At 38.0% G+C, this 12,660-nt stretch overlaps 3 protein-coding genes and 1 pseudogene across 4 annotated transcripts; 2 read left to right on the top strand and 2 right to left on the bottom strand.

Annotated features, from left to right (window-relative positions):
* LOC106324399 overlaps positions 1–5,901 on the top strand; it is a 13,811-nt pseudogene extending 7,910 nt beyond the window's left edge.
* Positions 5,902–7,153: 1,252 nt separating this feature from the next.
* LOC106319500 (exocyst complex component EXO70B1-like) lies at positions 7,154–8,968 on the top strand. The gene has a single exon (XM_013757851.1). The coding sequence runs from the start codon at positions 7,154–7,156 to the stop codon at positions 8,873–8,875; it is 1,722 nt and encodes a 573-aa protein (XP_013613305.1). The 3' UTR covers positions 8,876–8,968.
* A 15-nt stretch (positions 8,969–8,983) lies between these two features.
* On the bottom strand, positions 8,984–9,563 carry LOC106319523 (protein RIK-like). The gene is made up of 2 exons (XM_013757882.1): positions 9,358–9,563; positions 8,984–9,263 (listed from the first exon to the last, which is right to left on the bottom strand). The coding sequence occupies exons 1-2, from the start codon at positions 9,530–9,532 to the stop codon at positions 9,208–9,210; spliced, it is 231 nt and encodes a 76-aa protein (XP_013613336.1). The 5' UTR covers positions 9,533–9,563; the 3' UTR covers positions 8,984–9,207.
* On the bottom strand, positions 9,544–12,233 carry LOC106319510 (protein RIK-like). Of its 2 annotated transcripts, XM_013757861.1 has the most exons (7): positions 11,841–12,233; positions 11,682–11,759; positions 11,289–11,382; positions 11,081–11,198; positions 10,476–10,983; positions 9,868–9,968; positions 9,544–9,604 (listed from the first exon to the last, which is right to left on the bottom strand). In XM_013757861.1, exons 1-7 carry the CDS (start codon positions 12,057–12,059, stop codon positions 9,559–9,561), a joined length of 1,164 nt encoding a protein of 387 aa, XP_013613315.1. In that variant the 5' UTR covers positions 12,060–12,233; the 3' UTR covers positions 9,544–9,558. The 2 variants fall into 2 exon arrangements, with proteins under 2 accessions (XP_013613315.1, XP_013613323.1); XM_013757869.1 differs by lacking the exon at positions 9,544–9,604 and having other exon boundaries at positions 9,918–10,042; positions 11,841–12,230.
* Between the last annotated feature and the right edge of the window lie 427 nt (positions 12,234–12,660).

The raw sequence follows: 12,660 nt of genomic DNA on the forward strand, positions 1-12,660 counted from the left end.
TTATATAAGAAAAATTTCTAAGTAGTTTCAAAATTTAATATTTTTATTTTTGTGTAATTTTATACATATATTATGATTTATATTTTACTATAATATATTTTTTATAAAAATATAATAATTAAAATATGTTATTGTATTTTATTTTAAAATAATAATCACAGTATTTTGATAAATTTCAATTGTAAAATCTAAATATTTATTTATATTTTATTATATTATTTTAAAGTAATGTATTAGTTAATTTTTGAATATTTTTTAAAAAATACAGGAAATCCAAAAACCAAAATCTAAATCCAAAAACCAAAAACCAAAATCTAAAAACCAAAAGCTAAAATCTAAAAACCAAAAACTAAAACTAAAAACTACTGAAACAATCATCACCATAATATAATATTTCTTCATATTTTACATTAATAACCATTGTTTTTATATATCGTCTACAATTCTCTAATTACGTCTATTTGTTCAATTTTTTATATGTTAAATTTTTCATAGAAGTTTAAAAATCATTTTATTTTCTTTAAACATGTATAACTAATTTAAAATCTTTTATGCCATACTAAGTCATAATATAATATTTCTTCATATTTTACATTAATAACCATTGTTTTTATATATCGCCTACGATTCTCTAATTACGTCTATTTGTTCAATTTTTTATATGTTAAATTTTTCATAGAAGTTTAAAAATCATTTTATTTTCTTTAAACATGTATAACTAATTTAAAATCTTTTATGCCATACTAAGTCATAATATAATATTTCTTCATATTTTACATTAATAACCATTGTTTTTATATATCGCCTACGATTCTCTAATTACGTCTATTTGTTCAATTTTTTATATGTTAAATTTTTCATAGAAGTTTAAAAATCATTTTATTTTCTTTAAACATGTATAACTAATTTAAAATCTTTTATGCCATACTAAGTCATAATATAATATTTCTTCATATTTTACATTAATAACCATTGTTTTTATATATCGCCTACGATTCTCTAATTACGTCTATTTGTTCATTTTTTTATATGATATCGAATATTCATCGTAAATAGATGGTTTAAGATGCCAAAAAAATTACTTACTTGGTGAATATAATACATCAAATATTACAAATACATTATTTAGTTAAATAAATAACCAAAAACCGAAAATTCAAATCCGCGCTGGCGCGCTGGTCAGGGTCTAGTAATTTCATTCTCTAACAAACTTCCGCGATCACAATCTCACCGAAATCTCACCGGCGATTCACCGGCGTTCCTCATCCATCTCGCTCGCTTCGTCAATCTCGTCTCCCTGTGCAATTTCAGCTCTCAATCATCTAATTTAAGCTGCAAGTCGAAGTTTCGTCGATCTTCACCGGATCCGCCTAGATCTGGTTCACCTTCTACTCCAGTGCTCTCTCTGGTTCGAATGCACCGCACAATAGTCAAGGAGCTCCGATTCGAACAAATCCAACTCGACCTTTCACCGTTTGATCCTCCAATCGTTTTGAGGTATCTAATTCTCCAGATAGCATTCATTCACCTTATCATCTACATAGCTCCGATCATCCAGGCTTAGTGTTAGCCGCGGAACAGTTAGATGGTAACAACTATGGTGTTTGGATCATTGCTATGACGACTAGTCTTGAGGCTAAAAATAAGCTAGGCTTCGTTGATGGCGATTGGGAAACCTCCTGAGGATGATATTATAGAATATGGTGCCATTGCAACAGTATGATCAAATCTTGGCTTCTGAACAGCGTCACTAAGCAGATCCACACGAGCATCTTGTATTTCAAGAATGCATCTGATATCTGGAATGATCTGCGTACGCGTTATCACAAGTCCAGTCTCCCTCGATTGTACAAGCTTCGTCACCAGCTTCACTCCTTTCGTCAAGGTAGCTTGAATTTGTCTTCATATCACACAAAGACTCAGTCAATGTGAGAAGAGCTATCCAACATTCAAGTTACTAATCATACTGTTGAAGATCTACTAGCTGAGAGAGAGACAAATCGTATCATTGATTTCTTAATGAGGTTGAATGATAATTATGAGAATATCAGGAGCCGAATTCTCACGAGAAGACTCTTCCTTCTTTCTCTGAGGTTTACAACCTTCTTGATCAGGAAGATAGTCAGAAAGAAGCTTGTAATCAGTTCTCAGCTGATGCTACTGTCTCTGCAGCACTCCAAGTTTCTCAACATTCTCCTCACATCAACACTGTGCCTACTTCTGATGGTCTATCTACTGGTTATCAACGGAAGGATCAACCTTTCTGCACCTTCTGTCACCGACCAGGACACGTTATTGATCGTTTCTACAAGAAGCATGGCTATCCAAATAGCATGAAACCGAATCAAAAAAATGAGAAGCTTGCAGCTCCGGTTTCAGCGAATATTGCAGTGCATGACAATGTTCAGAATGTTCAGAATGTTGAGAACAGCTCAGAGGATTTATCACCTCAGCAGATACAACAATTGGTTTCTTTCCTCAGCACCAAGCTTCAGACTCCATTTCAGAGTTCCACTCCAGAGGTTCACTCTGTCTCAGCTTCCATCCCTTCTTCCTCAACCATTTGCCCAATATCCGGTACTTTTCATCCTCCTATCCTTTGTTCTTTTACCGGTATTGATAGACCTTTTGCCTGTTCCACTAACACTCAACTCAATGCTCTCAACGCATGGGTTATAGATTCAGGGGCTACAAATCACATCTCTCATCAACGTTCCTCATTCATTTCTTTCAAATCACTTCCTCATACTTCTATTTCTCTTCCTAATGGAGTGATGGTTGACATTGTCGGAATAGGAACTATAGAGTTGGGTAGCAACCTAGTCTTGTCAGATGTCCTCTATATCCCTCAATTTAAGTTCAATCTTCTTAGCGTCAGTTGTCTCACTAAACGTCTTCACTGTCGTCTTTGGTTTGATGAATTTTCTTGTGGAATTCAGGATGCTACACGGGAATTAATGATTGGAATGGGTAGAGAAGTCGCTAATCTTTACTTCCTGGATATTGAGTCTTTATCTTCTCAAGGTACCTCGTCTCCTATGTTTGTTGCTTCTGTTTCTAGCATAGATATATGGCATAAGCGTCTAGGACATCCCTCTATGTCCAAACTTCAAACTATGCAACATGTTCTAGATTTTCCTAAACCAAATAAGATTGATACTCATTGTAAGGTTTGCTATTTATCAAAACAAAAACATCTTCCTTTCATTTCTCATAACAATCTTAGCTCAAATCCCTTTGATCTTTTACACATAGATACTTGGGGTCCCTTCTCAGTTCCAACCCATGATGGTTATAAATACTTCTTAACCATTGTTGATGATTGTTCTCGGGCAACATGGGTGTATTTACTTAAAGCCAAGTCCGATGTCCTCACTGTCTTTCCTAGTTTTATCAATATGGTAGAAACTCAATTCGATAGGAGAGTCAAAGGGGTTAGATCCGACAATACACCTGAACTCAATTTCACTTCTTTCTATCTTTCAAAAGGGATTATTCCTTATCATTCTTGTCCTGAAACTCCCCAACAAAATTCTGTTGTTGAGAGAAAACATCAGCACATTCTTAATGTTGCTCGATCTCTTCTTTTTCAATCTCATCTTCCACTTCTTTATTGGGGTGACTGTATTCTCACTGCAGTTCATCTTATTATTCACGTTCCTGCTCTTATTCTTCTTGATAAAAGCCCTTATGAAACACTAATAAAGAAAATTCCTGACTATAGTCAATTAAAAACTTTCGATTGTCTTTGTTACATTTCTACTTCCCCTAAGAACATACATAAATTCGATCCCAGAACTAAAGCTTGTGTCCTCATTGGATATCCTGCTGGTGTAAAAGGCTACAAATTACTTGACCTTGAAACTAACTCTATTCACGTTTCAGGACATGTAGTCTTTCATGAAGAGCTCTTTCCTTTTGTTGGATCTGATCTTTCTCCAGATTTTCATGCTTTCTTTCCTGATCAGATTCATCAGACTCCTGTGTCTCAATCAATTCCTGATGCGGAGACTTCTTCTCCGTCATCTTCTATAGCGTAGTTGCCTCTCGCAACTCCTATTTCTGATGTCCCTGATCCTTCTGATCAAACATCTCACAGGAGATCTAAAAAGCCTGTTTATCTTCAAGATTACTATTGTAACTCAATAGGATCTTCAACCATTCATGAAATCTCTAATTTTCTTTCGTATGGTAAAGTATCACCACTTTATCTCTCTTTTTTAGTTTCCATTGACAAAATCAAAGAACCCTTGACCTATGCTGAGGCAAAGAAACTTCTGGTGTGGGATGATCCTATGGATGCTGAAATTGATGCTTTGGAATCAACCGATACATGGACAATCTGCACACTTCCTCCAGATAAAACACCCATAGGCTGCAAGTGGGTTTTTGAGGTGAAGTTTAATGCCGACGGCTCTATTGAGAGGTATAAAGCTCGTTTAGTTGCAAAAGGCTATACTCAGCAAGAAGGAGTTGATTATCTTGATACGTTATCTCCTGTTGTCAAACTCACAACAGTCAAGCTTCTTCTTGCTCTCTCAGCCATTCACGGGTTTTCTCTTCATCAACTAGATATTTCAAACGCATTCTTGAATGGCGACCTTGATGAAGAAATATACATGAAACTTCCACCTGGATATGCTGCAAGAAAGGGGGACTCATTGCCTCCTAATGATGTTTGTAAGCTCAAAAAATCTCTCTATGGTCTCAAACAAGCATCAAGGCAATGGTTCCTTAAGTTCTCCTCAACGCTTCTATCATTGGGATTCACGCAGACATACTCTGATCATACATGCTTCCTCAAGGTTACCTCTTCTTTGTTTCTCTGTGTCATTGTTTATGTCGATGACATTATAAGCTCCAGCAACAGTGATTTTGTAGTTGAAACTCTGAAGTCGCAACTCAAATCTTTTTTCAAGGTTACCTACTCTGATCATACATGTTTATGTCGATGACATACTCTGATCATACATGCTTCCTCAAGGTTACCTCTTCTTTGTTTCTCTGTGTCATTGTTTATGTCGATGACATTATAAGCTCCAGCAACAGTGATTTTGTAGTTGAAACTCTGAAGTCGCAACTCAAATCTTTTTTCAAGCTTCGCGACCTTGGTGAAATGAAGTATTTTCTAAGCCTTGAGATCGCTCGCTCCTCTGACGGTATTCACGTTTGTCAACGCAAGTATGCCTTGGATTTGCTTGATGAAACATGCTTACTTGGTTGCAAACCTTCCTCTATCCCTATGGATCCTTCTATCAAGTTTACAAGCGAAACAGGGGGTGAGTTGGTTGATGCTGGAGCTTATCGTCGGTTGATTGGTCGTCTTATGTATCTTCAGATCACTCGACCTGACATTACTTTCGCCGTTAACAAGCTCAGTCAATTCTCTTCGGCCCCTCGTGAGAGTCATCACAAAGCTTTGCTCAAGATCTTGCTGATGCAGATTGGGATTCATGTCAAGACTCTAGACGTTCAACTTCTGGGTTTTGTATATTCTTGGGTACATCTCTCATTGCTTGGAAGTCGAAGAAGCAGCAAGTTGTTGCCAAAAGTTTCGCTGAAGCTGAGTATAGGAGTCTCTCTGTCGTCTCTGATGATGTTCTCTGGCTTACTAACTTTCTCAAAGAGTTCCATATTCCTCTCAGTAAGCCCACATTGCTCTTTTGCGACAACACTGCTGCCATTCACATTGCTCATAATTCTGTTTTCCATGAGCGTACCAAGAATGTTGAAATGGACTGTTATAGTGTGCGTGAACGTTTGGTTGCTGGTCTGTACAAACTCTTTCATGTCCGGACAAATCTTCAACTCGCTGATCCTTTCACTAAGGCTCTGTATCCAGCTCCATTTCAGAGGCTTATGGGCAAGATGGGTCTCCTCAATATCTTCGTCCCATCTTGAGCGGGACTATTATTGTATATAGTTTTATACTTGTATATTGAGTATGTACATTGAGTCATAACCGTAATCCGGTTTAGTCCTGTATATAAATACTCCCCCATGTTTATTTTTCGTTAATTAATATGAATGAAGTTTATTTAGTCATACATTTCTTTCTCCACAAGCTGATACATAATTACAAATTCAACATCAATCTTAAACTTAAGAAATTTGTAACAATCTTTAGTGTCTGCCCACGTTAGGGAAATCATCAAATAGTTTTTTATAATGCGAAACCTACAACGATCAAGTTGTGAGACTAGGCTTGAGTCTTGACTCTTGGACGACGAAATGTTTTTCCTATATAAATAACACGATAAACAACTAACACTCTTTCCAATATATATTTGCTATATTTTTCTTTAAATTAACATTTCTATAATAAATACAGAATTTGCTATGGTATATTCCCCAGTAAAATAACAATTTTTTAAAGTTTTTACTATTTATTTCCATAATTATATATATTTTTAATTATTGTTTAATGAAAAAATAGAAACGGACAAAAGTAAAATAACTTATAGAGGTAAAAATGCTAATGAGTTAGAAATGGTTTAGTATTACATAATCACTCAAATTTACTAAAATGAATACTTTAGTTAAAAACATCATGTCAGTTGTATTATTTTTGGTGCACTTGATTAGAACCGAGTGTGTCTATCAAAAAAGCAATTACAATTAATAGTCTAACAGTGTATTAATTAATTGATAGTGGTCTTATTAATTACATATAAAATTTTATAAAACCAATAATAGGATGAAAAATGATAATCTTCTCTATCAAAAGAGAAGTACCATTTTTATCTACCATAAAAAAATCATACTAGCTTTATTAGATCCATTTCATTAATTACATTTATTTAATTATTTATATTAATCAATTCAATATATAAATGTCTGGTCTTATATTAAAGAGAAAGCAAAAACAAAACACAAACGAAGATAAGGCAATTTTTGAAGGGAGAAAACTTTCCCGGAAAGTTTAGTGTTCCCACAAGAAAGTCTGAATATTTCAATCAGAGTTAAGGCAGCTCTCGAGCTATCTTCAAAGTGGGTTTGTTCTTCTTCCCCAGATTTGTTTAACCTTATCTGAGAGATGGGAGAGTTTGAGTTCTTTATTAAAAGAAATACCATAAAAATTCATACTAGGTCTGTTTCATCAATTACATCTATTTGACTATTTAAGTTAATCTATTTAATATTTAAAATTTCCATGACTCGCGAGGTGGACGAAACCATGATCTGGGACTTGGGCTCAGAAGCAGGGAACGAGTTTCTAGACGCTGTGAACGAGCTGAGAGTGTTGATAGACGGAGGAACAACAGAGGAGGTCTCTCTGAGAAAAGCTCACGACGTTCTCCAAACGGCAATGGCGAGGCTTGAAGACGAGTTCAAGCATCTTCTCTCGGAGAACAAGTTACCATTCGAGCTCGAACACGCTTCCTTTAGGTCCGATCTTGTCCTGGAAGAAGGCTCTTTCGGCGCTGCGTCCACTGAGGATCTGATTATAGGAAGCAGTAGAAGAAACTCAGAGGAGATTGTAATCGATTTGATTAGACCTGAGGTTATATCAGATCTCAAGAGCATTGCCACCACCATGATTGCTTCGGGGTACGACCGGGAGTGTCTCCAGGTGTGTACAACGGTTAGAAAAGAGGCTCTTGACGAGTTTCTCTACCACCACGAGGTCGAGAAGCTGAGCATTGAAGATGTTCTGAAGATGGATTGGGCTACGTTGAATACAAACATCAAGAAATGGGTTCGCGTGATGAGAAGCATCGTGCAGATGTACTTAGTTAGCGAGAAGTCTCTGAACGATCAGATCTTCGGGGAGGAGGAGGAGGAGTCTGTGACGTGTTTTGTCGATACGGTGAAGGCTCCTGTGATGCAGCTGCTTAACTTCGGTGAAGCTGTCTCTCTCGGTCCGCGGCAGCCCGAGAAACTCCTCAGGATCCTCGAAATGTACGAGCTGGCGTCCGAGCTATTACCAGAGATTGATGTACTCTTCTCTGATAATCAGCTCGGCTCCTCCTTGAGAGGGGAGTACAGAGAAGTGATGAGGAGGCTCGGGGAATGCGCGAGAGCGACGTTTCTCGAGTTCAAAAGCGCTATTGCCTCTGATGTTTCCTCTCATCCTTTCCCTGGAGGAGCGGTCCACCCGCTTACTAACTACGTCATGAACTACCTCATGGCGTTGACGGACTTCAGCCAGACTCTTGACTCGCTTCTCATGGAGCATGATGATGTGGAATATCTCTCAATACCTCCGTTGCCGGATGTTATCAATCCGGCGATGGTGGTTGAAGAAGAGTCTGCTTACGAGAACTCTTCTTCGCCGGAGAAGTTTTTGGCGATGACTAAGCATTTCTACTCTATTACATCGGTTCTTGAAGCTAACCTTGAAGAGAAAGCGAAGCTGTACAGAGACGTCTCTCTGAGGCACATCTTTCTCCTGAACAACATACATTACATGACCAGGAAAGTGCTCAAGTCCGAGCTGAAGCATATCTTTGGCGACAAGTGGAACAGGAAACATGCGTGGAAGTTTCAGCAGCAAGCGACTGAGTACGAACGCTCCACCTGGCTCCCTGTCCTGTCTTTCCTCAAGGATGATGGAGGTTCAGGTTCTGGATCAGGTTCAGGTTCAGGTTCAAGAAGCTTGCGGCCTAGGGAGAGGTTTCAAGGATTCAACACTGCGTTTGAGGAAGTGTACAAGGCGCAGACCGGGTGGCTGATCTCGGACGAGAGGCTGAGAGAAGATGTGAGGACGAAGGCGTCGATGTGGGTGATACAAGCGTACCGGTCGTTTTACAGTAGGCACGAGAACAGAGTGAGTGAGAGGTATATCAAGTACAGTACTGATGATTTTGAGAAGCTTTTGTTGGATCTCTTCGCTGGTTCTTCTAAATCCTTGAACAATTCTTACAGAAGATGAGTGATTAAACTTTATGTTAATATTATTTGACCTTGTAATATTTATATTCATCATTTCATGAATATGTTTTAGTGGAATAAAGGTTGACATTTAATAGAATTAAAAAGGATATATAAATTGGAAAAGGCTTCTCTATGGTGTGTATTAATCGTAAAGAGGTACCACAAAAAGGGCATCACAAAATCAGCCATAGGAATAGGTTGCAAGACAAGTGTAAGCTAATGTCTTATAACTTTATATCAGGACAAGGCTTCTCTATTGTTTCAAGCATAGCCTGGAATTTTGTTTTGCCAGATCAGATGGTTCCATCATTACCATTACACTGTCAATGTCTAGTCTTCATCATCGTCTTCATCATCTCCATACTCCATCAGCTTTATTAAAGTATCTGCAACATCAGGGGGTGACTGATCAAAAATCTGATGATAGGTTATGCTTAAGTTACACAAGAACAGAGTGGGTTATTAATTCTAGTCTTATACCTGGAACTGGATTTGGTTTCTTAATAGTGATTTGGTCCTCCTGTAATCTTGGAGCTGGAGGTTGTTTTGATGGTGTAAATGGCGGTGGTGGAGGAAGCATGGTTCTCGATGATGGAGGAGACACAGTCCTTGAACGTGGTGGTGGGATGGTCTTTGGTGGAGGAGGAGGCATCATGGATCGTTGTGAAGGCAGTGACCGCACTATATTCTTTGTAGCAACTTCACCTGCCATTGCTGACTCTGACTTCTGCAACAAACGATAGGAGTATAACATCGCCATTTTACAATACAACAGTTAGATAATTGTATATGCAGATAAACAGTCATCATGCAAAAATAAAAAGAGATGGTAATCCTTAAAAGCATAGAGAGTAAAGCTTGCTTTCAAATCCATGACAAAGATGTACACTAAAGCTAAACCTTCACAAGCTCATTCAGGACCTAAGTGAACTAAAATAGCATCTTCAATCAAATAAGCTCTCCTTGAAGACACAAGTTAAAGATCATTACGATGTAGCTGGTTTCAAAGACTGCCTTAGGTTCTGATTCTGATCGCCAAACTGAAGCAAGAATGACTGCAAACACATGGTGCCTCCAATACTAAGAATACCCTGTGAAACATTCAAACCAATGGCCCACGGGTCCAGAATCAGCTAGTTAGCTTCTTAGAAGTTCAGAAAAATACCTGGAATAGTAAGGGAAAAAGTTAGCACAGGATAACATTATTAAAGTAAAACTTAAAGAATGCATCAGAAACCATGGACTTCCATGATAATTGTAATTCCCCAATAAAAAGCTTTCGTAATCAGGTTTGAAACTTTTATAAACAGTAGAAATTCACACACACAAATGCTTATGAAGATAGCTACACTTACATACTACTTAACCTTTAAACTTCCAGAAGACAATTTTTCAACACCACCCAAAATATCTAACCATTTTCCCATTTAAAACACTTACCTGATCTGTTCACTGTTAACAAATGCTTATCGCTTACAAGTTTCAGACAACCATAAACACAGGTTCTCACAAGATAACTCAGTTATGGAAGATACCGTGGGCTTCGAACCATCCGTTTCTCCCTAAAACCATTGCAATTCCAGAGAAAGTTATGTTACCTCTTTGGATTTTGCTGGGACTTTACACTCAGCCGGTAGCTCCTGAAACTTTCGCTTTTGGGGAGGACGCCTTTCCTTTTCCATACTTGAAATATCACTTGGCTTTGATAAGGACGCAGCTATCAACAAAGTAGGAGACACGGTGGAGACAACAGGAGAAACAGATAGCTTAAGGACTTGAGCAACTTGTTGCAGTGGAGTGGCTTGAGGGTATATTCTGGCATACCCACTATAGCTAGTTCCACCAGCCGCAGGTTGTAAGTAACTGACTGGACTTGGTCGCAAGTGCCCACCATTTGAGATGCCTGGAGGGTGCTGCAACACTGGAAACTGAGGATACAGAGTTGTTGTTGCTGGAGGAACTGGAAATGGATTAACAGCATTTGGCGGTGTCATCAAACCATATGATGAACTCAAATTTGGCTTTTGCGCGGTTTCAGAACTCGGAGCTCCAGCAAGCAGTTGCTGTGGTGGTGGTACAGCACCATACACCTTGCTTGAGGAAATCCTGAATTTTTTTGTAGGACAACCATAAACAATTACAGGTCAACAAATGAACTGATAAAAACACCATAGCTACATGCTTCCGATTAGATAAAACGAACCTTGAAGCCCCGAATTCTACGCTGATTGTATCCATAAGATTCTCAGCTAAACGTTTTGCATCGTCAATGCTCTTCGGGTTGCTACTAGACAATAATAGATGCAATGGTTGATGTGCTTCTGCAATAATGCGTAAAAAACAGGAAGCTGTATTACATTAACACCTTTAAGATGAGACAAAGGCAAACACAAATGAGGCAAAAATTTAACCTTCACCATGTTGGTTCTCAAGGCTCCCAGAACCACGCCCTCTTAGTACGACGGTTGCTCCTGTTTCATTCATAATGTGATTTATATACTGATCCTGCATGTAGGAAAGCCAACCACCAACAACACAAAAAACGTTCTCTCCCGGGTGCACGGAGATGTCGGAGAGAGCTTCAACATTAGAACCTCTCGAATTCATCAAGTCACAAATATAATGCTAAAGTAAAAGAAAGATGAAAACCTAGACCAATAGACAAACACTTCTACTGGTTCTTTTATACAGTTTACGTTATATAATAAGGAAAGGTGCTGAACTATTTTATATCAGACTGTAGATTCAGTTCTTTTGATGTAAATTAGAAATAACAAAGGGTAAGAGATTGAAAGAAGACTGACGTTGGGCCCACGAATACGAGCAGCAACATTAGATGATGGGTCAGCTTCAAAACCCAAATAAACGCATGTGTTCAGCATCTGCAAACATAGTTCAGTTTATTGCTTCCCCCATCTCATAAGTAAAAAAAAAAAAAAGAAGTGTGACACTACACTATCTACCTTGACCGTCTGAGAACCTACCAACCCGACCTGTGAGTTTGTTTTCTGTTTCATCATCTCCTCAATCATAGCTGCTGCTCGATCAACTGCTAAAATTCGCTCTGAAGTCTCTTTTAACTGCAGTTGTGATAACAAACATAAAACACAGGCCCAAATTCTCAAAGCTGAAAGGTCATATAAAGATTCTAACATTACGGTATACAGAGTCTTTTTAGCCATAAACGTTTAACTTTTTTTCCCCTCACATGTCAAAAACATCTCGACCATCATTATACACAACTATTACCAGTAAATCTCCAAAAAAAGAAAACAGAAGCAACTTTAGTCACACAGTAAAGCACTAATCATCAGCTAATTAGCCTACCCCTTTCAACCCCCGCTTGACTAGTGTGATGTTAAGATAAAAAGGCCAGGTGCAAGAGATCTTCAAAGACTTAGCTGTTCTGGTACATGATCAAGGCACCATGCTTTGTAAAACTGATTACTTTATGTCCTCATATCCTTAATCAAACACATGTTTGTCCTCGTATCCGATGCTGCAACAGCACAAGGAAGATCCCATCTCGCAAAGGCCTCAAAGACACAAAGATCGAATTAAAAATATTTGATCATATGTGAATTTGTTTAGGATGATGATCAGAGACACCTATAAATAACTTCTTGTTGTTTATCTGGCAGATGTGCTTGCTCATGGTGATTTTTGGTATCATACTTACTCCTGATTGTTGTTATAGTGCTCGCTGTTTGTTTGGTCACTTCATGGCCCTCTTTGTTACACTACCATTTAGTCTGTACAAAGGGTGTCATTATAAAAAAAAAA

This window comes from Brassica oleracea, chromosome C2, assembly GCF_000695525.1.
Source record: "Brassica oleracea var. oleracea cultivar TO1000 chromosome C2, BOL, whole genome shotgun sequence".
Taxonomy (NCBI): domain Eukaryota; kingdom Viridiplantae; phylum Streptophyta; class Magnoliopsida; order Brassicales; family Brassicaceae; genus Brassica; species Brassica oleracea.

Bases quoted from the DNA above. Each gene is read 5' to 3' on its own strand.
- LOC106319500 (XM_013757851.1), top strand. From the start codon at position 7,154: ATGACTCGCGAGGTGGACGAAACCATGATCTGGGACTTGGGCTCAGAA.
- LOC106319523 (XM_013757882.1), bottom strand. From the start codon at position 9,532: ATGATGCCTCCTCCTCCACCAAAGACCATCCCACCACCACGTTCAAGG. The intron at 9,264-9,357 runs GTATAAGACTAG...CTGATGTTGCAG, and splicing joins GAAACCAAATCCAGTTCCAG to ATACTTTAATAAAGCTGATG.
- LOC106319510 (XM_013757861.1), bottom strand. From the start codon at position 12,059: ATGGCTAAAAAGACTCTGTATACCGTAATGTTAGAATCTTTATATGAC. The intron at 11,760-11,840 runs GTAGATAGTGTA...CTATGTTTGCAG, and splicing joins TAGGTTCTCAGACGGTCAAG to ATGCTGAACACATGCGTTTA. The intron at 9,969-10,475 runs GTAACATAACTT...AATGTTTCACAG, and splicing joins TCCCAGCAAAATCCAAAGAG to GGTATTCTTAGTATTGGAGG.